Source organism: Pocillopora verrucosa, chromosome 14, assembly GCF_036669915.1.
Source record: "Pocillopora verrucosa isolate sample1 chromosome 14, ASM3666991v2, whole genome shotgun sequence".
Taxonomy (NCBI): Eukaryota; Metazoa; Cnidaria; class Anthozoa; order Scleractinia; family Pocilloporidae; genus Pocillopora; species Pocillopora verrucosa.
In genome coordinates, this window is record NC_089325.1 from 8,409,859 (window position 1) to 8,431,482 (window position 21,624).

At 38.6% G+C, this 21,624-nt stretch overlaps 4 protein-coding genes across 4 annotated transcripts in view; all 4 read right to left on the bottom strand.

The window, feature by feature from the left end:
• Window positions 1–3,643: 3,643 nt before the first annotated feature.
• Window positions 3,644–5,251, bottom strand: LOC131776441 (uncharacterized). The gene has a single exon (XM_059092608.2). The coding sequence runs from the start codon at window positions 5,249–5,251 to the stop codon at window positions 3,644–3,646; it is 1,608 nt and encodes a 535-aa protein (XP_058948591.2).
• Window positions 5,252–10,664: 5,413 nt separating this feature from the next.
• LOC131776438 (uncharacterized) lies at window positions 10,665–12,272 on the bottom strand. The gene has a single exon (XM_059092604.2). The coding sequence runs from the start codon at window positions 12,270–12,272 to the stop codon at window positions 10,665–10,667; it is 1,608 nt and encodes a 535-aa protein (XP_058948587.2).
• A 559-nt stretch (window positions 12,273–12,831) lies between these two features.
• LOC131776583 (leucine--tRNA ligase, cytoplasmic) overlaps window positions 12,832–21,624 on the bottom strand; it is a 32,286-nt gene continuing 23,493 nt past the window's right edge. Inside the window, exons 27-36 of the mRNA XM_059092794.2 lie at window positions 21,425–21,495; window positions 21,152–21,314; window positions 20,666–20,734; window positions 20,078–20,218; window positions 18,905–19,123; window positions 18,483–18,587; window positions 18,053–18,157; window positions 14,262–14,474; window positions 13,842–13,908; window positions 12,832–13,435 (exon numbers count right to left, since the gene is read on the bottom strand). Coding sequence (XP_058948777.2) covers window positions 13,368–13,435; window positions 13,842–13,908; window positions 14,262–14,474; window positions 18,053–18,157; window positions 18,483–18,587; window positions 18,905–19,123; window positions 20,078–20,218; window positions 20,666–20,734; window positions 21,152–21,314; window positions 21,425–21,495 — 1,221 coding nt within the window. The 3' untranslated portion in view covers window positions 12,832–13,367. The remainder of the gene's footprint in view (window positions 13,436–13,841; window positions 13,909–14,261; window positions 14,475–18,052; window positions 18,158–18,482; window positions 18,588–18,904; window positions 19,124–20,077; window positions 20,219–20,665; window positions 20,735–21,151; window positions 21,315–21,424; window positions 21,496–21,624) is intronic.
• LOC131776581 (uncharacterized) lies at window positions 14,481–18,042 on the bottom strand. Its single transcript, XM_059092790.2, has one exon. It carries the CDS (start codon window positions 17,578–17,580, stop codon window positions 15,964–15,966), a length of 1,617 nt encoding a protein of 538 aa, XP_058948773.2. The 5' UTR covers window positions 17,581–18,042; the 3' UTR covers window positions 14,481–15,963.

A 21,624-nucleotide genomic window follows, 5' to 3' on the forward strand; every position in this document is an offset into this window, starting at 1 on the left:
CAAAAACACATGTGCATGGAAAAATTGGGGGTTTTCATAAATGTTCACGGATCCACTCGAGTACAAGTTTGAACGAAATAAATAAGATTATTTTTCACACGGAGCTCTAAAAATACCTGATCAACATTTTAGATTTACTATTTACAGTCTTCTCTGACGGAAAAGCTTACACGTTGTAAGAGGGGTTTTGTTTACGAAAATTGGAAATAAGTTCACCATCAGCTGTAGGTGGTACATTTCAGTAGTTGAAACACGAGAAGAGAAATTCCATATCTACAAGCAACCATATATTATTTTGTTTATCATATAAACACAATAGCCTTTTCCTGACAAGAAAAGCCGACTTCGTGAATGAATGAAAATAAATGAATCCACAATCTCCAAATAACAATCGTAAAGTGCGTTGGCGCTAACTCTTAAGATGGAAAAATGCGTTGAATCATGATTACAAAAACAACAATGGTCGTAATTTTTAATTTACTAAATTCTCATTTATCAACTTTGTCCTTACCGACAGAAGAATTCTTTCAGGTAAACGGCCAAAGTCGGCCAGTGGCAAATCTTCCAGTTATCGATTTTCACTCTTAGCGGAAAGAAATGCCAACATCAAAGCCACTGAATTCGTAACTTTCAGTTTTTCTTCTAGTATATTGGTTTTCTTCCCCTACTAGGAAAGTTTGAACGTCGCTTTCTGACAGCGATACGGAATTTTTAGTGTTTTAGCCGCCATAATTCAAGAAAGCTTCAACAAACAACTTGTATTGAGAATTGTGAAAACTTTGTCGTTCATTCATCAACCTGACCAAGTGGCGCCAAAAGCGAGTGACGTGTCAGCAGCTGATTGGCTATATCAACACACGTGAAAAAATACGATATTTCTTCATATGTGTTGTTACGGCTTTTCTCAGGGCCGGAAATCCCTGTATAACACCGCAGTTTATGTGATAAAATGGTTTATTAACATATCCATCGAAGGGCGGCTCTTCCATGCTACAAACTAACTACAAACTAGTTAAAAAAAAGAGCATTATCACAAAATTGCCAATACTGCAGACTGCATTTTACATATAAAAATTATTTAAGGCTTCTATTTAAGAATTACCTTAAATATTTAAGAGGTGACTATGACTAACTAATATAATTATATGCAAATACTAGCTATGGCATTAACAGCAACGATCAGCTTTCATACTAAATATGGCTGATCATTCTTGTAGGTTTATTTCCGCTTTCGCTTGTGAAGAAAAAATAGCGTTTATATTCTTTGACAAATTTTTAGTTAAAACCTTCTGCTTCACAGTCTTGAAAAGTTCCAGAGACCTGTGGTACGACCAAATTGAGTACCGACGAGGATCGCAAAGTGCACTGGTGAACACGCACCTCTAAGGGGAGTTATGGAGGCCATTTTTCATAATTCAGCACCTTGTAATTGAGTTTGCACAAGTTCCAGTTCATGTCATTTTTGACAGGCAGCCAGCCCAATTTCAAGATATCCGATAAGTCTGCTTATTGTTTTTTTAGAGGGCACGGTAACGAATCCTGCAATCTGATTGGTTCTTTACCCGGTCAGTATTTTCCTATCTCTGCCCACGGGCCACGGTAACGCTTTCGTGAGTCGCAGAGTACATCCCAACTTTCGTTGTCATTTTTCATAAATATACCTCGTTTTCCGGCTGGGCAGTATTTTAAAGCAAACAAGTCGGTCATTACCTCAAGCCGATAAATAACTTATGAATCCTCTCTTTTCTCTCTATCAAATCACTTTGGTTGACAGAAAAATATTGGTTTCAGAATGAATTTGTATAAACAATAGTGTCATTACGTTGGTTGACAAGCGGCCTAAAAACCGTCTGCAATTAATTTTAATCATTCACAAAAAGTACCCAGAAAGTTAAAACGTGAGGTATTTGGTTACAGTTAAACTGAACGATGGAACTTTCATTAATTATCTGAATTTTCTCGAGCAATTTGTTCGTAGTGAAAGAGCGAGCAAAGTTTTAATTTAAGTTCTACAACAAATATACGCTCCCGGTGAGTCTTTCCAATTCCGTTCAATTTGGACATTTGTACCGTAAATTACACAACAGAAACTGAAGGAATTTTTCGAGAAAAGGTCGCATTAAATTCCCTTGTGTCTCGTTGGAGTGTGCTGTTCGAATTTAGTTTTTGTGAAGGAAAGACCAGATTTACACACGCCATTGCAGCAAACAAACGAGCAAACTCTCACAACTTCAAAATAAAAAAATTGAATTTACTCACAAATACTTTCCTCGCCGTTTACTTAATGAACAGAGGTAAATCTTCGTACATGAATGAATCGTCAATGAGAGTGAATAATACTTTCCGTTAGATCGTTGACTGATTTTGAAGAAAACATTATCGTGACAGTCCTTGCCAAACTAGTTCCGTTGTTTTTCAAATGTTCTTATGCTTTTTTTTTTCTTACGCGCTCTCTAATTGACAGGTGTCAGATTGTGACAGATACTTGTAAAAATAATGTTTCAAAGTTTGTTTGGAAGCCTTTTAAATCACCTTTATCGTTACGGAAATGAAAATGTTTCGCTGAGGAATCTCTCTTTAATTTGCATCACCTCTATTTTAACTACCATTTACTCGCTCAAAAATTGTTCAGTTTATGGAAGATCTTGCCGTATTTACAGCCCTAAATCATTCGGGTTCTTTCGGAAAGAATTTCGTCAAGTTTAAAAACAATAAATATGTTATTTACCGGCTAAGGGTCGGTCCGTATGGTGAAAAACTGTGACCTCGGTCTTGAAAATGCTGCCCTCGGCCTACGGCCTCGGGCAGTATTTTCAAGACCTCGGTCACAGTTTTTCACCATACGGACCTCCCAGCCGGCAAATAACATATATATATTTGCCAGTGACGAAACTGGCAGTTGCTCGAAATGTTATGTATATTTATTTAAACGGTATGATTGCAAAAACTAAGGATACAAAGTACCCACTTGATAAAACAAAAAAAAGAACGCAAACATCTTAAATTGATGAACATGAAGGGTGCGACTTAACTACTTTCTGGGCGCTTTAAACACATTAACGTAATAAGTGATTTACTTCGCTCATTCCCTCTGGCGAATCTTTTTATCGATGTTCCTATCTTTTCATGCTTAACCGATCACTCAAAAAAAAATACAAACCAAAATATTCTTAAACATACAATTCATGTTGCGCCATCGCAGGCGTATAAGCGGATTTCAATATAGCAGAGAAAAATATCTAATCTACTTTCTACAATCTTACACATTTCATAGTTCTGTATAGATAAAACCTAAAAACAACGACACTAAGAAATTGCAAAAAAAGTTTGAAAACTTCTGAAGTTAGCATGTGTCTGGTATAAATCACAGGACTGACCTTTATAATGAACCAAAGATTCGGTATCACTATGCACATAAAGCAATTTTGAACCCTAACAATCTCAGGTTTATAAAAATTCTGCGCAGACCGAAAATTCAGTGACATAATTTAACATTTTAATCACGCCAAGATATTAAAGAATGACCAGATTGTCAGAAAAACTTGACATGAGCATTTCGTAACACCTCACATAAATTTGATCAATCCTAATAGACGGAAGTTATAAAGTCGTTAACAAAAGCAAGATTTATACGAGAAAGTTTTCAAGTAAACGGCATCTTACAGGGCTGGTTAAGGACTTCCTTATAACGAGCACGAAATAACACTAAGAGACAAAAGCTATTCCATACAGCGATTGGAAATGTATTTACAAGCGCTAACAATATGTGTCTTTTCCATCTTCTTCGCCAAACAGCCATCACAGCCACATTCTGATAACGAGTCTCGATCGCCAGAGACACACTGGTGAAAAACCACTCAATTACCAGTTGAACTGAAGTGTGAACTGCGAAGGTCTTGAGCAACCAAATTATAGAGTTGTTTCCAACGAATACAAAATCATGCAAGTATCTTAGTCCGTTTACATACACCACAGCAACAGATTCAGACAGCATACTCAAGATGATGATATCAGCCATGAGTCGTTCGCGACGAGGTGTGCGGAAACTCCCCCAAGGGGCCAATTTCCTTCTCCACAACACATGGAGAACATGATCAACCAACGCCATGATGCTTCGTTCAATGACTTCTGCAGCTCCGTGAATAACTCCAAGAATGGCGATAGTCTGGAGATGGTCAAGATCTGCTTGTAAAACTCGAAAGATAATCGCTGTGCCGAAGTAGAGAGGCGCCAATAACACATAAGAGTATCCTGGATGAGTAATGTTCCATAATCGTTGAACACAGATTCTTGATATTACCTTTACGGCGACCCCCAAAAGAGGTGAAAATAATGCAATTATCAGCCTGCCTGTGTTTTCTTGTTTGAGATACGCTCTATAAAGAATATCCGAAATAAACATTCCATAAATAAGGGGCAAGCAAAATGGTACTATCATTTTACACAATAAACCTGCCAGTCTTGGACGCGGGCAGAACTGCCTCCCGACAATATATAATTGCAAACATATACTGGTGATGAGAAAAGTATATATTGGAATCTGCAATTCAGTGGCTGACGCATAATAAGGCTTTCCAATAACTTGAAGAGAAAAGCGATAACTTATGTCCAAACAATACGCTGCAAAGCTTACCAGAATCAGCTTTTTCTTTATTCCTTTGAGCTGATACGGACGAAAAAGAAACAGGAGTGTAACAAAGATCCAGAAGTAATAGAAACTAACGGATATCGCATCAGAAATCGTTTTGATCCACTGCACACGAATTGGAATTGACGAGATGTTGTAATCCTGACATTGAAGAATTGTTTTATAACTGACATAGGAGATCTGCAAGTAAACCATGGCAATTAACACAGCTGCAAGAAACGAAATCAACGCTCCAAAGCACATCGATTTACAAACTGTCTGTGAAAAGGATGGACGAAGACGTTTCCAAGTCATTTCTTCCTCCTTAACGTTCTGATCTACCCTTGTCTCCCCACTGTCTTCTGGTAAGAACGCGTTTATAACCTGGACATTAATGTTATGTGCGAAAAAGTTTGAGTTTGTAGCCTCTCTGTCGCTGTACTCTTGGTATATCAGTTCATCAACAGGCTCTTTATACCATTCTCTACCTGTGCTTAACAGTGGATCGTAGCCAAAAGACTCTGTCGTGAATTCAGGTTCTTCTGGGTTGAAGTGTTCTGTTACGCTGCGCGTGAGGCGATACACGATCTGACCAACAACCTCTATCAGTGTACTGGTAGCCATCCTTCCTTTGTGTGAAAAATGTCTTCCACACCAATATCGTCGATGCTACATCCACACTCAGACCGGGGGAGGTTTTTTCCGGGTTGTAGAAAGCTGATATGCTGCACGTGTAATGAAACAGACTTCACCAAACACCTCTATAAGTGTACTGCTTACTATTTCACCCTCGTATCAACGACATCTTCCAAAACGATACGGTGTTGTATTCACAATTCGAACAGATTACCAAGAGATAATTGTCTTACCAAAACTGTACGGCCGCCGCATCTTCATCGTGTTAATTCTTCGCAATGAAAGCGTAAAGGCACTGTCGGCTGTATTTCATGACGTCTTGATTGGTAAGAACTGTCAATCAATCAAGAAATACGAGAAAATTGGAGATCTGAATGATCCACTTTCGACATATCGTGTCAGTGTGAAACTGAAAAGTCAAAATGGCTCATCGCCAGTAAAACAAGATTAAACGAAAGCTGCAATTAACTGAAAACATTTTTCACTCAAGTACCACTATGAGTTAACACTCAATATTTTCACTGCTTCATGCGACTTTCCCAATTTGAATTCTTCTCTGAAACCCTAAATACTGTAAATAATAGTAAGAAGAGTTTCAAGTTGTTAAATTTCATTTTTGCCACCGCGCTACACACTTCATCTATTGTCGAGGGATAAGAACAAATTCTCTAAAAGTTTTTATTCTTCTCTCTATATCAGTGTACTGGTAACCATCCTTCCTTTGCATGAACAAAGTTAGAGTCTCCCGCTTCCCGTACTACGTTCTCCCGCCTCCCGTACATTTGTACCCCTTTGCATCCCACTCTTCATTGTGTTGCTCCCGTCTTTAGGTCAATTAAGAGGGTCAGAAACCCGGGTTAACTTTCAAACTGTGCCAAAACTTAACATTCGTGTTCATTTTCTGGCCTTTAATAAGAGTAACGTTTAGAGTTTGCTTCTCCTATGCTCCGCACTCTCCGGCGCGCTCATTAAAGCGGCATTCCTTTGAAGCAAGTTTGCACCATGAGGCAAAATCTTTGGTAATTTGGGATGTGCAGTCGTATGGAGCGAGCTCCCAAGAAGGTCTTCCATGAACGGAGTTTTCGTTGCCACACCGAAAAATACTAAGGCCGGTTAACATAGTCTTTGACGACATTTGCCCTGAATGACCCTGAATCGCTTTCTTTGCTGGAGATTTTCGAAAGCTACAGCCGTACGTGTGTCATGTGTCATGCTATCTCACGACCTGTAACGTAATCGAATTAAAGGGATTTCCAGATTCACCGGAAGTAATGCTGTTTTTCCAGCCCGAGTACAAATTTGCGTTCTCTTGCTTCCAAAATTTTCTGTAAAGCATTGGTGGATGTTAAATGGAAATTTCAAACCTTTGCTAGATAAGTGTTTTGACTGAATAATACCCAGTAATAAACAACAAACTATCGCCTTCTTTATTTCTTTTCCCGCCTCACGCCTTCATATAGATCCCACTTCCTGCCCCTGTTCTCCCGCTTCCAGCCCTCTCCCGCTCCTTGTTCTCCCGGGCTCCCGTCCCCCTGTCCCCCTCCACAAATGACACAATCATCTCTCGTTAAGACGAACCTTGCGGCTGAAATGCTTTATATGCATAATTACGATGACAGAAACTTGTTTCTAAAAAGAGAAAATCTACAGCAACATATCATCAACAGTTGCTCCATTGACGAGGAAGAAGTGAATCACATGACCACCGTCGAATCAGTTGTAACAGAAATTGGCTTACCGCATCCGATTGTCTATGATATTTATAACTTATGTGACTACGTCAAGAAAGAAAAATTAAACTATTTTACTGTTTCCATACTTAAGGAAATCTGTACTTTGTTTGAGCTCCCATTTAAATCTAGAAATTCCAAAGCTGTTCTAATGTCAAAAATAAAGGAAATGACCCATAAATGCTGGTGCGCAGTGGAAGGATAATTACACCATCAAGCAATGATGCAATGGATGCTGTCTATGATGGAGAGATTGTAAGTTGGTTATGAAAATTACTTTTTATTCTGTTTTGCCTTGACTTTGTGACGTGGACAAACATGCATTATTCTTACGTAATGTTTTAACGGGAAACCAAACAGCATGATTTTGTTTCTAAGTGGGTATATATTCAGCCGTTCTTAGCCACCATTTTAGAACAAAGTATATGTAAATATTTAGTATGGTACACAAAAAACCAGTTTACTTAAAAAAAAAAAGAAAGAAAAACGTAATTTAACTACAAGGAAAGTTTTGCAACGATATTTTACACATCAAATTAAATCTTCGAGAACTTTTGAAAGAAATGCGTTGTTCTCCTCAAGAACTTGTCTTTCATCACACAGTAGAGTTATCTCCAAGGCTGACGGACCGTCACGTTCTACACATTCTTGTCACACAATAATGTCACGTGATTAATCTTGTAATGAAAACTCAAAGGAAGATAAACGACGTGGAAATAATTACGAAGTTAAGAGATCGTTCTGAATAGCTGCGAGTTAGTATAGGGGTTAATATAAAAGAGAGGCGCTAAATTAAAAAAAAAAGAAAAAAAAGAAAAAGGAAAAGGCGCAGTGAAAGATTCGATTACTTTTTATCTTCAATATAATGAAACAGTTATAACAATTGTCTGTTTTTCTGAATGAAATGCGAAATTTAAATGCTGCAGATAGCAGACAAGGCTACTAATAAAGCAGACGAGTTGTACGAATGACATCAGCTTCTTCATGGCGCTCTTGACTTCCGGTTGTTCTTTCATCCGAGTCATAATATCCCTGTTATCCAGGAAGTTCCTCCCCAAGCTTAACGTACATTTTCTTCAGTGTGGTAAGGATATCATGTGGCTAAGGTGGATAAGAGCTGGCCGCGAAGATTATACCATGAGTGGGTTTCTTGGGGTGAGCTGTATCTTTCTGTTAAAAATAAAACCATGCGCAAGTTCTAATATGGTCTACGTGTAACGAGCATAACATCTTCGCACCTCTCATTGTGCAGTCTATGTTAGGATTATACTTCATCAAAAACACAAGTTAATGTGGAAAAAATGGGGGTTTTCATAAATGTTCACTGATCCACGCGAGTACAAGTTTGGACGAAATAAATAAGATTATTTTTCACACGGAGCTCTAAAAATACCTGATCAACATTTTAGATTTATTATTTACAGTCTTCTCTGACGGAAAAGCTTGAACGTTGTAAGAAGGGTTTTGTTTACGAAAATTGGGAATAAGTTCACCATCAGCTGTAGGTGGTTCATTTCAGTTTTGCTTCAGCTTTTTTGTTTCAAAATCTTTGTCTAATATGCGATTCAAAGAGTATATGAGGAGATCGATCTGAATGACTAGTTTTTTAAGCCCTAGCAGTTTTTAGATGTAAACTATGTTGGTTTATCGAGTTATTGGGATTGAAAGTTACCGTTCCACTCTATAAGAAGGTACATGTTCCTGACAGGCACTGATAGATGACACTCCTTTCCGGCTTTGCGGTGGGTCGATGTTGAGCACGTTTTTAGCATTAATTTTCCTTGTTAAGAAAATGGGATGAAAATTGTTCTCGTAACCCCGTTATTTTCACTAACGAACTAACTCTGTGCCTGTAACAATATGCTACGTGTAAATTTCAGTGGCCCAATATTTAACCTAAACGTGAAAGGTGGACTTAAAGAAAAATTGATAACAATCTCGAAATAATATCAAAAACAGCGTGTAACAATAGTTTGAATTATAAGCTGAGAACTCTGAAGAGTCCCGCATTCATGTAGAAATTAGGTTGTTTATTGAGGTCTACCACACATTTTATGACGTCATGACGGTAGTAGTTGCATTTCATTCACGTTGCTTGGTTGAAGTCATGTTTAATTCTCCCAAATGCAACGGGATTACTTTTCTCCTTAATTAAATTTTTAACCTCAAACCGAATTGGCACATTTTCTAATTTTCCTTGATTAAACAGCATACTTTCACCTTTTTTGACCGAATTTGAAAATTTTATCCAGAAATAATTCAGTTACCGCTGAAAGCATCGATTCTTCGGTGTCATCGAAGATTTGACCTTGTATCACACGGTGCAATAGATGACACTGTTCAAATTTTGCTGCGGTAAAAGTACAACTTGAATCCCAACCATTCTGGCGGCTGTACCCTTTTTTAAGAATCGAGAATTACAATTTAATTTATGGAATTGCAAATTAGAGGTTTATGTGTCGGTATGAATTTCTATGATATTTGATATTAATTGGTTTCGCTGTTCAGTCGCTGGATTTGATGACAAGCTTGCTTGCAGAGGTCTCCCTCTTTAGCCGGAAGAATTATCTTTCTTCAAGATTACAAATGATGGGTGGCCACTTATTGTGTAGGTCTGGATTGCCAAGTCTGAAACTTTCTGACACCTCTAACTCACAGACATATAAATTTATTCTCATTGAAAAATCAAAACTTTGTTATACAGAAATATTTAGCAACCTTTAAGAAACCCTCTTAAAGAATAATAAAATATTCAAAAGTCTTTGAAAAAAGGACAGCCTCGTGTTTGGTTCGGCACCAAAGCTCCTCAACGCAGTGCATAGCTTTAAACGATTTTCACATCAATTTCGAAACGAAGTTTACCAGAATGTCAACGCTGTTGAAGATAGTTATTGTCACAATAGTTGGGTGAAAAAGATATACTTTGATAGAAACAAAATCTTACTTGGACCTAGCTGTCTCTCCTTTCCGCAGAACCGAGTGGAGTTTCATTATTAAGTGTCAACGGCAAGATTGCAAAAACAAAGGATACAAATTACACATTTGATAAAACAAAAAAAAAAGACGCAAATATCTTAAATTGATGAACACGAAGGAAGCGACTTAACTCCTCTCTGGGCACGTTAAGTACATTAACGTAACAAGTGATTTACTTAACTAATTCCTTCTAGCGAATCTTTTTAATTATGTTCTTTCTTTTCATGCTAAACCAATCACTCAAAAAAAATGTAAACTAAAACATACTAATATATACAATTTATATAACACTCATTGCAGGCTACTAAGCGCTTTTCAATATGGCTAAGAAAAGTATATAACCTACTTTCTAAAATATTGCTCATTTCATAGTTCTGTGCAGTTAAAACCTAAAAACAACAACTCTAAGAAATTGCAAAAAAAGTTTGAAAACTTCTAAAGTTAGCATGTGTCTGGTAAAAATCCCAGGACTGACCTTTATAATAAACCGAAGATTCGGTGTAAGCATGCACATAAAGTAATTTTAAACCCTAAAAATCTAAGGTTTATAAAAATTCTGCGCAGACCGAAAATTCAGTGACACAATTTAACATTTCAATTACGCTTAGATATTTAAGAATGACCAGATTGTCAGAAAAACTTGACATTAGCATTTCGTAACAAGATTTCGTAGCAAGATTTGTACGAGATAGTTTTCAAGTAAACGGCATCTTGCAGGGCTGGTTAAGGACTACCTCATAACGAGCGCGAAATAACTTTAAAAGACAAAAACTATTCCATACAGCGATTGGAAATGTATTTACAAGCGCTAATAACATGTGTCTTTTCCATCTTCGTCGCCAAACAGCTATCACAGCCACATTCTGATAACGAGTCTCAATCGCAAGAGACACACTGGTGAAAAACCACTCGATTGCTAACTGAACTGACGTGTGACCTGCAAAGGTCTTGAGCAACCAAATGATAGAGTTGTTTTCCACGAATACAAAATCATGCAAGTATCTTAGTCCGTTTACATACACCACAGCAACAGATTCAGACAACATACTCAAGATGATGATATCAGCCATGAGTCGTTCGCGACGAGGTGTGCGGAAACTCCCCCAAGGGGCCAATTTCCTTTTCCACAACACATGGAGAACATGATCAACCAACGCCATGATGCTTCGTTCAATGACTTCTGCAGCTCCGTGAATAACTCCAAGAATGGCGATAGTCTGGAGATGGTCAAGATCTGCTTGTAAAGCTCGAAAGACAATCGCTGTGCCGAAGTAGAGAGGCGCCAACAACACATAAGAGTATCCTGGATGAGTAATGTTCCATAATCGTTGAACACAGATTCTTGATATTACCTTTATGGCGACCCCCAAGAGAGGTGAAAATAATGCAATTATCAGCCTGCCTGTGTTTTCTTGTTTGAGATACGCTCCATAAAGAATATCCGAAATAAACATTCCAGAAATAAGGGGCAAGCAAAATGGCACTATCATTTTACACAATAAACCTGTAAGCCTTGGACGCCGGCAAAACTGTCTCCCGACAATATATAATTGCAAACATATACTGGTGATGAGAAAAGTATATATTGGAATCTGCAATTCAGTGGCTGACGCGTAATAAGGCTTTCCAATAACTTGAAGAGAAAAGCGATAACTTATGTCCAAACAATACGCTGCAAAGCTTACCAGAATCAGCTTTTTCTTTATTCCTTTGAGCTGATACGGACGAAAAAGAAACAGGAGTGTAACAAAGATCCAGAAGTAATAGAAACTAACGGATATCGCATCAGAAATCGTTTTGATCCACTGCACACGAATTGGAATTGACGAGATGTTGTAATCCTGACATTGAAGAATTGTTTTATAACTGACATAGGAGATCTGCAGGTAAACCATGGCAATTAACACAGCTGCAAGAAACGAAATTAACGCTCCACAGCACATCGATTTACAAACTGTCTGTGAAAAGGATGGACGAAGACGTTTCCAAGTCATTTCTTCCTCCTTAACGTTCTGATCTACCCTTGTCTCCCCACTGTCTTCTGGTAAGAACGCGTTTATAACCTGGACATTAATGTTATGTGCGAAAAAGTTCGAGTTTGTGGCCTCTCTGTCGCTGTACTCTTGGTATATCAGTTCATCAACAGGCTCTTTATACCATTCTCTACCTGTGCTTAGCAGTGGATCGTAGCCAAAAGACTCTGTCGTGAATTCAGGTTCTTCTGGGTTGTAGTGTTCTGTTACGCTGCGTGTGAGGCGATATACGATCTGACCAAAAACCTCTATCAGGGTACTGGTTGCCATCCTACCTTTGTATGAACAATATCTTCCACAGCAATATTGGCGGTGCTACATCCAAACTCGGATCGGAGGAAGTTCTTCAAGGTTATAGGAACCTGATCCACTGCACGCGTAATGAAACAGACTTGACCAAACACCTCTATAAGTGTACTGTTTACTATTTCATCTTCGTATGAACATCTTCCAAAGCGATACGGTGTTGTAATCACAATTCGAACAGATTACCAAGAGATAATGGTCTTACCAAAACTGTACGGGATTTCCCCTGCGCAGTGAAGTAGATTATTACCCGAAAACAGAAGCTGTCGAATTGTATTCATTGCCTGCACAAGGGGGAGCCCACGACAAACAAAGCCTGTTCCAGACAGTCAGTGTTGGGGAATGATGAAAAAGGGGGGGGGGGGGAGTTGGAGAGCGGGCGAGCGGAAGAAAAACTGAAAAAACCGGGAGAAACTAAGAGGGACGGACGGCCGACTCCACTCGCTCAGCTATTCGTTCGTCTCCACTGACCGAATGCCTAACACAGGTGGAAGGGAAAACAAGATCAAGCACTGCAACCATATTTTCGTCTTTTCTTTTAATTACCCTTAAAATGCAAGCTGAATATCTACCTTACGTGACGTTCCGTAACTCATCACAACAGGAGTATTTTTCGACAACACACAATTCATTACAACAGAAGTATTTCTCCACACGCACAACCCAAACCTCTCAAAGGGCTAGTGCTAGAAATGTAAATTAATTTCCCCGTTAACCATTTTGTAATTATTGTTAAAGAGAGTTCGAATCAGTTTGAATTTCAATATATTAAGGCCAATTTAAACAGCAAAATTTCACCAAGATCCCCTCCCATCCCACTTCAATTGTAATTTGTCTGAAGCGGGGAGGGGAAGTGTGAAGACATCGACAGAAAAAGTGTAAGAGAGAGAAAGCTCCTTTCCTATATTCTCCATAGAAACTACTTACAGGGAGTTAGGCCGTAATACTCAAAGTGATCTAAAATTAAAAGTTCATTCCTATGGAATTTTAAATTCGTTTTACTTCGCTGAGAAGCACCTTGATTTTGGCACCATAATGCGCCGCCGCATTTTCATCGTGTTAATTCTTCGCAATAAAAGCGTAAAGGCACTGTCCACTGTATTTCATGACGTCTTGACTGGTCAGGGCTGTCAACAAAAATCATTGAAAAATACGAGAAAATTAGAGCTCTGAATGAACCACTTTCGACATATCGTGTCAGTGTGAACCTGTAAGGTCAAGATGGCAGATCGCCAGTAAGACAAGATCAGACGAAACCCGCGATTTACTGAAAACCTTTTTCACCCAAGTACCACTATGAGTTAACACTTAATATTTTCACTGCTTCATGCGACTTTCCCAATTCGAATTCTTCTCTGAAACCCTCAATACTGTAAATAATAGTAAGAAGAGTTTCGAGTTGTTAAATTTCATTTTTTTCACCGCGCTACACACTTCATCTATTGTCGAGGGATAAGAACAAATTCTCTAAAAGTTTTCATTCTTCTCTACGATAAAACTTTTACGTTTCAGTTTAAAACTTGAGTTACTCACGTGAATCACAGCTGGCCGATGCCGACAGTGTAAGTTTTCTTCCTCTAAGACCGAAAACCGCCGCAACCTAAAACCGCAAGAATCAAAAACATCAAATAACACAATCATCTCACGTTCAGACGAACCTTGCTGCTGAAATGCTTTATATGCATAACTGCGATGACAAACTTGTTTCTAAAAAAGAGAAAATCAACAGTAACATATTATCAACAGTTGCTCCAACGAACCGCTAATTTGCTTACACAAAGAAAACTGAGCAACGTTCATGAAACTTAAAAGAGAGCTGAAACGTAAATCCAAAGCCTCAGCACCATATGCACGCTTATTCTTCTCGAATAAAGCGAAATACACAACGAAAGCAAACTGGTATCTACTCAAGTAACAACACCGGCGCTTTACGAGTATTAAATTTTTAGTAACCTCGCGTGTGAGTTGGTCCAAGTTTAACAGGTACTGTCCTTGTGGGTTCTCTAGCAGCACTGTGGCTTGATTTCCCTTGGCACCTTGGGCCGGTTCAACTCCACATAGTTTGACATTAACAAATCGGCAAACTGGGGACGGTTGTTTCTCAGATGGGATGGGAGATTTATCTGTTAACTCTACGGCGCCACTAGAACCACATACACCATTTGTCTGCGAGGAAGAATAACCAACATAAGTGACAAACAGATATACAGACAAAGACAGCAATACAGAAAAAACAGATAAAGAGACAAACAGGGAAATGGAGACGGTTGGGCAGGCAGACAGAGAGAGACAGATAGTGTACTTCAAAGACACTTAAAGACCTTTCTTGTATGCTCAAGCCCATTGCAAGCGAGATCTTGAAACTGCACCCAATGCATACAAACAACCATTGTACCATGGGAAAGTAAGGATTTCTATCTTACTAACATCAAAACCATTTCGTTTCCATTAAGGCACATCAAATAACTTTCGTTCTTAATTTGTTTTCGTATCGTCAATTTCTTGGCGGATAAGAAATTTCATGGCGGATAAGAAATTTTATGGCGGATAAGAAATTTCATACTTCAGACACTTCCTTGACTAACGTTAACATCTCATTAGCTCAAATCAGAAGTTCATCAAAGAAAAAAACCTGAAGAAAATGATAAAGAGAAGGATTCCTCGGTATTTATGTATCAGAAAAGGAATATGCTGATTCGTTTTTAATTATCCTTGGTTTGGTTTCTCCAAGATTCTTTCATCCTATCAAAGGAACTTGAAGTTCAAATAACAGGTTGTGTAGTGGAGAAAAAAAAGAAAGTATAATTTTACATCACAAAGTCCAGAGTTTAGTTCCGTTTCATTAGTTTGAAAATTCCCTTGCGTGAATTTGCCTTTCAATTGAAGCTCCCAAGATTCAGCTGTTGTCATTTCGATACTTCTAAGTAAAGAAAAGGTTGCGTTTCCTGGAGTGCTTCTTAGCAGCACATTAGCATCTGTACAGCGCGCTCAGCACTCAACCGCCTCGATAAGCCCATCGTCTTTGTGAATCTCTGTATCCATCAGAAGTATATTATAGGATAAATTAGAATTATCATCTGAATTGATAACGTAATTAACTCTCACGAAGGGCTAACGCTCGAAACGTCAGCTTTACTGTGACCAATTTGCGCTATCAACTCAGTTGGTAATACTAAATTACCCTGATATACTCTCCCACCGACGCAGCACCAGTTTCTATAGAAAGTCACCCTGTTATTCAGAAGTATATTATGTTTTGTTTTAAAAACGATTTAAAAAATCGACGATTTACTGATTTATTGGTTTTGAAAATACACTAACTAATAACATAAAAAATCTTTTCGATGTTAATGGCCACCAGAATTTTAATCATGAGAGAATTCCCTTTATTGGTCCTACTACTTTACACACTCACACATGCATTTTGATCATTTAATCCTAATGAGCTATCGACTGAGCGACTAAAAAACTTAATTAGTAAAGTTCACTTTACTGATTCATTTCAGTTTCGTTCGTGAGAGTGTAATATCTTCCTTCTCTTCAATGTTGCTCTTGTTATATGAGAAGAATTAGCGACAGTCCTTTTTGGTCCCACTAAAGAAATGTGTAACAAGGCGATCATTAACAATTTCTGTAAATTTTTTCTAGTCGGCACTTAAGAAAATGGCATTTTACAAGGCTGTTTAAACCCTATGTTTGAGTAAGACGCGCGCAAAATAATTAACATACAGACACTATTCCATACAGCAAGTGGTACTGTATTTACAAGCGCTGCCAAAATGTGTCTTTTCCATCTCCTTCGCCAAACAGCCATGACAGCCATATTCTGATAACGAGTCTCGATCGCCAGAGACACACTGGTAAAAAACCACTCAATTACCAGTTGAACTGAAGTGTGAACTGCGAATGTCTTGAGCAAGTTTATGATAGAGTCATTTTCTGTGTAGACGTATTGATACAAGTAAAACAATCCGTTGACAGATATTACAGCAGTAGATTCATACAACATGCTTATAATGGCGATATCAGCCATAAGTCTTTCGCGGCGAGGAGTACGGAAACTTCCCCAGGGGGCCAATTTTCTTTTCCAAAGCACGGTACAAGTGTGATCAACAACAACCATAACACTACGTTCCACAACCTCAGCAACACCGTGAATGACTCCAAGTAAGGCGATGTATGGAAGATCGTCCAGATCTGCTTGCAAAGCTCTCAAGACAACCGCTGTGCCGTAATACAGAGGCACCAATAACACATAAGAGTATCCCGGATGAGTGATGTTCCTTAATCGCTGAACACAAAGTCGTGACACAATTTTCAAAACCACCGTAACAACAGGGGCAAAGAGAGCAATTAGAAGCTTTCCTTCGATGGGTTTTGTTATGTATATTCCATAAATAACATCAGAAAGGAAAATACCGAAAACAACAGGTAAACAAAATGGCAATAACATTTTACACATCAGAACAAGAAGCATTTTTATAGGTCGTGCACGAAATTGTTTTCCCAAAACATAAAGCTGTAAGCAAACGCTTAGAAAGAAAAACGAATAAAGTGGAGTTTGGTAGACTTTTGGTGCCAAATAATACCACACTCCCACCTTAACCAATACAAGGCGATAACTCGCGTCCAAACAGTACGAGACAAACAAAATCAAGAACAATGTTTTCCTCACTCCTTTCAACTGAAATGGACGGAAAAGGAATAACGCGATACCAAAGAACCAGAAGTAATAGAAAAAAGACGAAATCGCATCAGAAATAGTTTTCATCCATTGTACACGGATCGGAATCAATTCTTTTGGGTAGTTTTGACAGTGGAGAATAGTTTTGTAACATACAAAAGAGATCAACAGGTAAAATAAGGCGATGAAAACAGCCGAAAGAAAAGAAATCAAAGCTCCAATATACATCGATTTACAAACTGTCTGTACAAAGGATGGTCGAAGACGTTTCCGAGCCATTTCTTCATCTTTACCGTTCTGTTCCCTTGTCTCCTCACTGTCTTCTGGTAAGAAAGCGTTTCTAACCTGGACATTAATGTTGTTATGTGCGAAAAAGTTCGAGTTTGTGGCTTCTCTGTCGCTGTACTCTTGGTATATCAGTTCATCAACAGGTTCATAATTCCATTCTCTACCTGTGCTTAGCAGTGGGTCGTAGCCAAAAGACTCTGTCGTGAATTCAGGCTCTTCTGGGTTGTAGTGTTCTGTTACGTTGCGCGTGAGGCGATATACGATCTGACCAAAAACCTCTATCAATGCATTGGAGCTCATTTCACCCTTGCCAGACCAACCTCTTCTTGCATCAAGCGACAACTGTGTGAAACAATCTGTAAAACGGTTTTAGTTCTGCTACTTTCACAGTGATAAAGGAAGTAACGGACATTCCCTATATCAACTGGAGCTGAACACTGACTTAGTCTAAACTTTCATTTTCCTTCATCACAAAAATAAGAAATAAAATTAGCCAAAAACTTAAAATTTCGAAATCATCCAAATTAAAAAAAAATACTCCGCTCGTAACATTTTGGGCAATTGCTGTATCTAATGAAAGATTCTCTCCAATGAGACAGCGCCGTCACACATTTTTTACATTGATAGCTCATTCAGTTGAGGTTTTAAAAGTGACCTTGTGACTTGAGGTTATTCCTATCTTTCACTAACACCACGACGTTACCGTAGTCCGGACTAAGTCTGTTTCTTTGTCACCCAAATTGCATGTCACATGAAATCACAAAAAACAAACCTGACTCTCCTGTGCTGTGAAGACCGAGAATGGTTTTCCTGGTGCACAGTCCTCCTGAACTCTTTTGTCAGCTTCACTTGATGGCTTGATTTCCACACTAACCAGCTAAAATCAAACTCAAGACTTAGCTCCAAAGCTTCACCACATATTAATTACAAGCTTTCAACTAAATAAGGGTAATCAAGAGCGTGGCTGGAGAGGGGGGAATCGCTGAGAAAGTTGATGATTTATCATAAAATATCATGGATTGCCTTGAAATTCCAATATAAAGTTAAGGACACACCCCCTCCCCTCCCCTCCCCTCCTGTACCCATGGGAAAACTGTTGATGATCATGATTCGACTGAATTTAGCACAAAAAAAAAGAAAAATGTAACTTAACTACAAGGAAAGTTTTGCAACGATATTTTACACATCAAATTAAATCTTACTTCGAGAGCTTTTGAAAGAAATGCGTTGTTCTCCTCAAGAACTTGTCTTTCATCAAACGGTAGAGTTGTCTCCAAGGCCGACGGACCGTCACGTTCTACACATTCCTGTCACACAATAATGTCACGTGATTAATCTTGTAATGAAAAGTCAAAGGAAGATAAACGACATGGAAATAGTAACGAAGTTAAGAGATCGTTCTGAGTAGCTGCGAGTAAGTATAGGTGTTAATAGAAAAGAGAGGTGCCAAATTAAAAAAAAGGAGAATGTGCAGTGTAAGATTCGAGTTCTTTTTAATATAATGAAACAGTTAACAATTGTTTATTTTTATTTTTATTTTATTTTTTCCTGAACTGCTTCAGATAGCAGACGAGGTTAGTAATGAACTATGTAGAATGCAGAAGTCAAGATTTACTTCAAGTACCTTGACATGTTGTACAAATGGCATCAGCTTCTTCATGGCGCTCTTGATTTCCGGTAGTTCTTTCATCCGAGTCATAATATCCCTGTTATCCGGGAAGTTCCCCCCCAGCTTGACGTACATTTCCTTCAGTGTGGTAAGGGTGACATGCTGCCAAGGTGGATAAGAGCTGGCCACGTAGATTATACCATGAGTGGGTTTCTTGGGTGGAGCTGCATCTTTCTGTTAAAAATAAAACCATGCGGAAGTTCTAATATGGTCTACGTGTAACGAGCATAACATCTTTGCACCTCTCATTGTGCAGTCTATGTTAGGATTATACTTCACCAGAAACACAAGTTAACATGGAAAAAATTTGGGTTTTTATACATGTTCACTAATCCACGCGAGTACAAGTTTGGACGAAATAAATTGGATTATTTTTCACATGGAGTTCTTAAAAAACCTGATCAACATTTTAGATTTACTATTTACAGTCTTCTTTGACGGAAAAGCTTACACGTTGTAAGAAGGGTTTTGTTTACGAAAATTGGGAATAAGTTCACCATCAGCTGTAGGTGGTACATTTCAATTTCGCTTCAGTTGTCGTCTTTCAGAATCTTTGTCTAATATGCGATTCAAAGTGCATATGAGGAGATCGATCTGGGTGACTAGTTTTTTAAGCCCTAGCAGTTTTTAGATGTAAACTATGTTTGTCTATCGAGTTATTGTGATTGACAGTTACTGTTCCACTCTATAAGAAGTTACATGTTCCTGACAGGCACTAATAGATGACACTCCTTTCCGGCTTTGCGCTGGGTCGATGTTGAGCACGTTTTCAGCATAGATTTTCCTTGTTAAGAAAATGGGATGAAAATTGTTCTCGTAACCCCGTTATTTTCACTAACGAACTAACTCTGTGCCTGTAACAATATGCTACGTGTAAATTTCAGTGGCCCAATAATTTAACCTAAACGTGAAAGGTGGACTGTCAGAAAAATTTCACGTCATTTGAATATTACTCCCCATTTATATTTTGGAGACAAATAAGAGAGCGCAAAGTCCAATTCCTTCTAAAATTCAAATGAAAACTGCCCTGGGCAGTTTGTCTCGGGGGAGGGGGGAGGGGGGAAAGAGGCGGCGAAGGAAAGGGGTGTTTGTCATGCACATACACAAGAAAGTATTAAAGGATAGCACCTTTTTTCCCTTTGGGTTCATCATGGTTTTAATTCTCAAACGGAACTCGTGAGTGCGATCAGCTAAGTAGTCCGCTGACTTCAGCAACGGCATATCCACCTTTCCAACTGCCGGCCATGATGCATCCATAATACTACCGGTCTGTCAATAAAAGAATAAGAAACCGTGCTCAGTTTTGAAATTTGTCACAATTGTTCATCATCACCGAATATTATATATCAAACATTATTAAATAATTCCTCGCGTAAGAAAACAAACAAGTTTATCGGTGCGTTGTTTTAGCCTGATAGGTCTGTCGTTTTGTAAGAGTGCCAAACACGAAGGTACACACGAGGCCACACGCCAGGCTATACCCAAGGACCCTGAATCGCTTTTTCGTCTGGTTTAACAAAAAATCAGGTCTAAAATGCACTATAACAATTGATCTAACTATTTTAACCTCTATAAGGGGATTATAGCTTTCCAACAGTAGCATATAATCTTATATGCTTCTGCCCTCAAACGGAAAAGAAATCATAGCTTGACTTTATAGGAATCAAAAATATAAATGGAGCGAAGTACTTTCTCCGATTTTTTTCCATAGCGCACCTTGCCGATGAGTTCCCAGAGATGCTCGGCAAGATGTGGGCAGATGGGACACAGCAACAGGGTTTGAACCTAACAACACAAACAGATAAAGAAATCAGGTTACAGCCGTGAGAAGCCTAGAAAAGTGCAGCTTTTCTGACGCAGTCCCTATTGAAAGCAGTTTTCAGGAGGTTACCTTGCTTATGTTATCACTACACTCAGAGTAACTTACCTGGGAAAAGGAAAATCACATATACCTTGAAAATTTCTTGTTGAATGTTTGGTGGGAAACGGATACAGTATGCATATAACCGAAATAGGATCTTCAAGAAACTGCTGGGGCTTAAAATACTGGAACCCAGATCTCCCCAATGGGATCTTCAGAGAACGGCAATGATAAAAAAAAACGACAAGAACACACCTAACGAGAAACTATGTCTCACAGTTTCATTCAACACCAATCAACTTGGAACTACGTTAAAAAACAACCTTCGCACAGCACATTACCTCGATGAACCGAAACACAAGGTCTTTATGCATGCCCATCATACAGCCCTCCCGGTATCGGTCCCTTGCTGCCTGCAGTTCATAGAAGCCCGTTTTGAGTGCCTCTCTGTACATCATGTTCTTATAGTTTGTATCAGAATCTTCTATAGCTTTGTTGATGGAGCTACAATTTAAGTTATCAGTTGCCTCTCATTAGTAGAGCTTCTAAACACGTCAAAAGTCGCAAGCCGGATCAATAAAAACGATATTTACACGAATTATCACCAAAGTTACCTTTCAAACACTCGATCATCGTAACATGTTGCAGGCCCCTTGCGCAGAGAATCTTTGCTGGCAAGCATCTCCTGTGTTTAAAGAGTACGTCGGGATTTAACACTCGAAATAGCAAGGAGATATATTTAAGCGACTGGATGTCTTGTGCTGGACTTCAGACTATTTTCAGATTACTTCTGAAAATAGCCAATGTTGTGCCA

Excerpts from the sequence above, each read along its gene's own strand:
- LOC131776438 (XM_059092604.2), bottom strand. The coding sequence starts at position 12,272 with ATGGCAACCAGTACCCTGATAGAGGTTTTTGGTCAGATCGTATATCGC.
- LOC131776581 (XM_059092790.2), bottom strand. The coding sequence starts at position 17,580 with ATGAGCTCCAATGCATTGATAGAGGTTTTTGGTCAGATCGTATATCGC.
- LOC131776441 (XM_059092608.2), bottom strand. The coding sequence starts at position 5,251 with ATGGCTACCAGTACACTGATAGAGGTTGTTGGTCAGATCGTGTATCGC.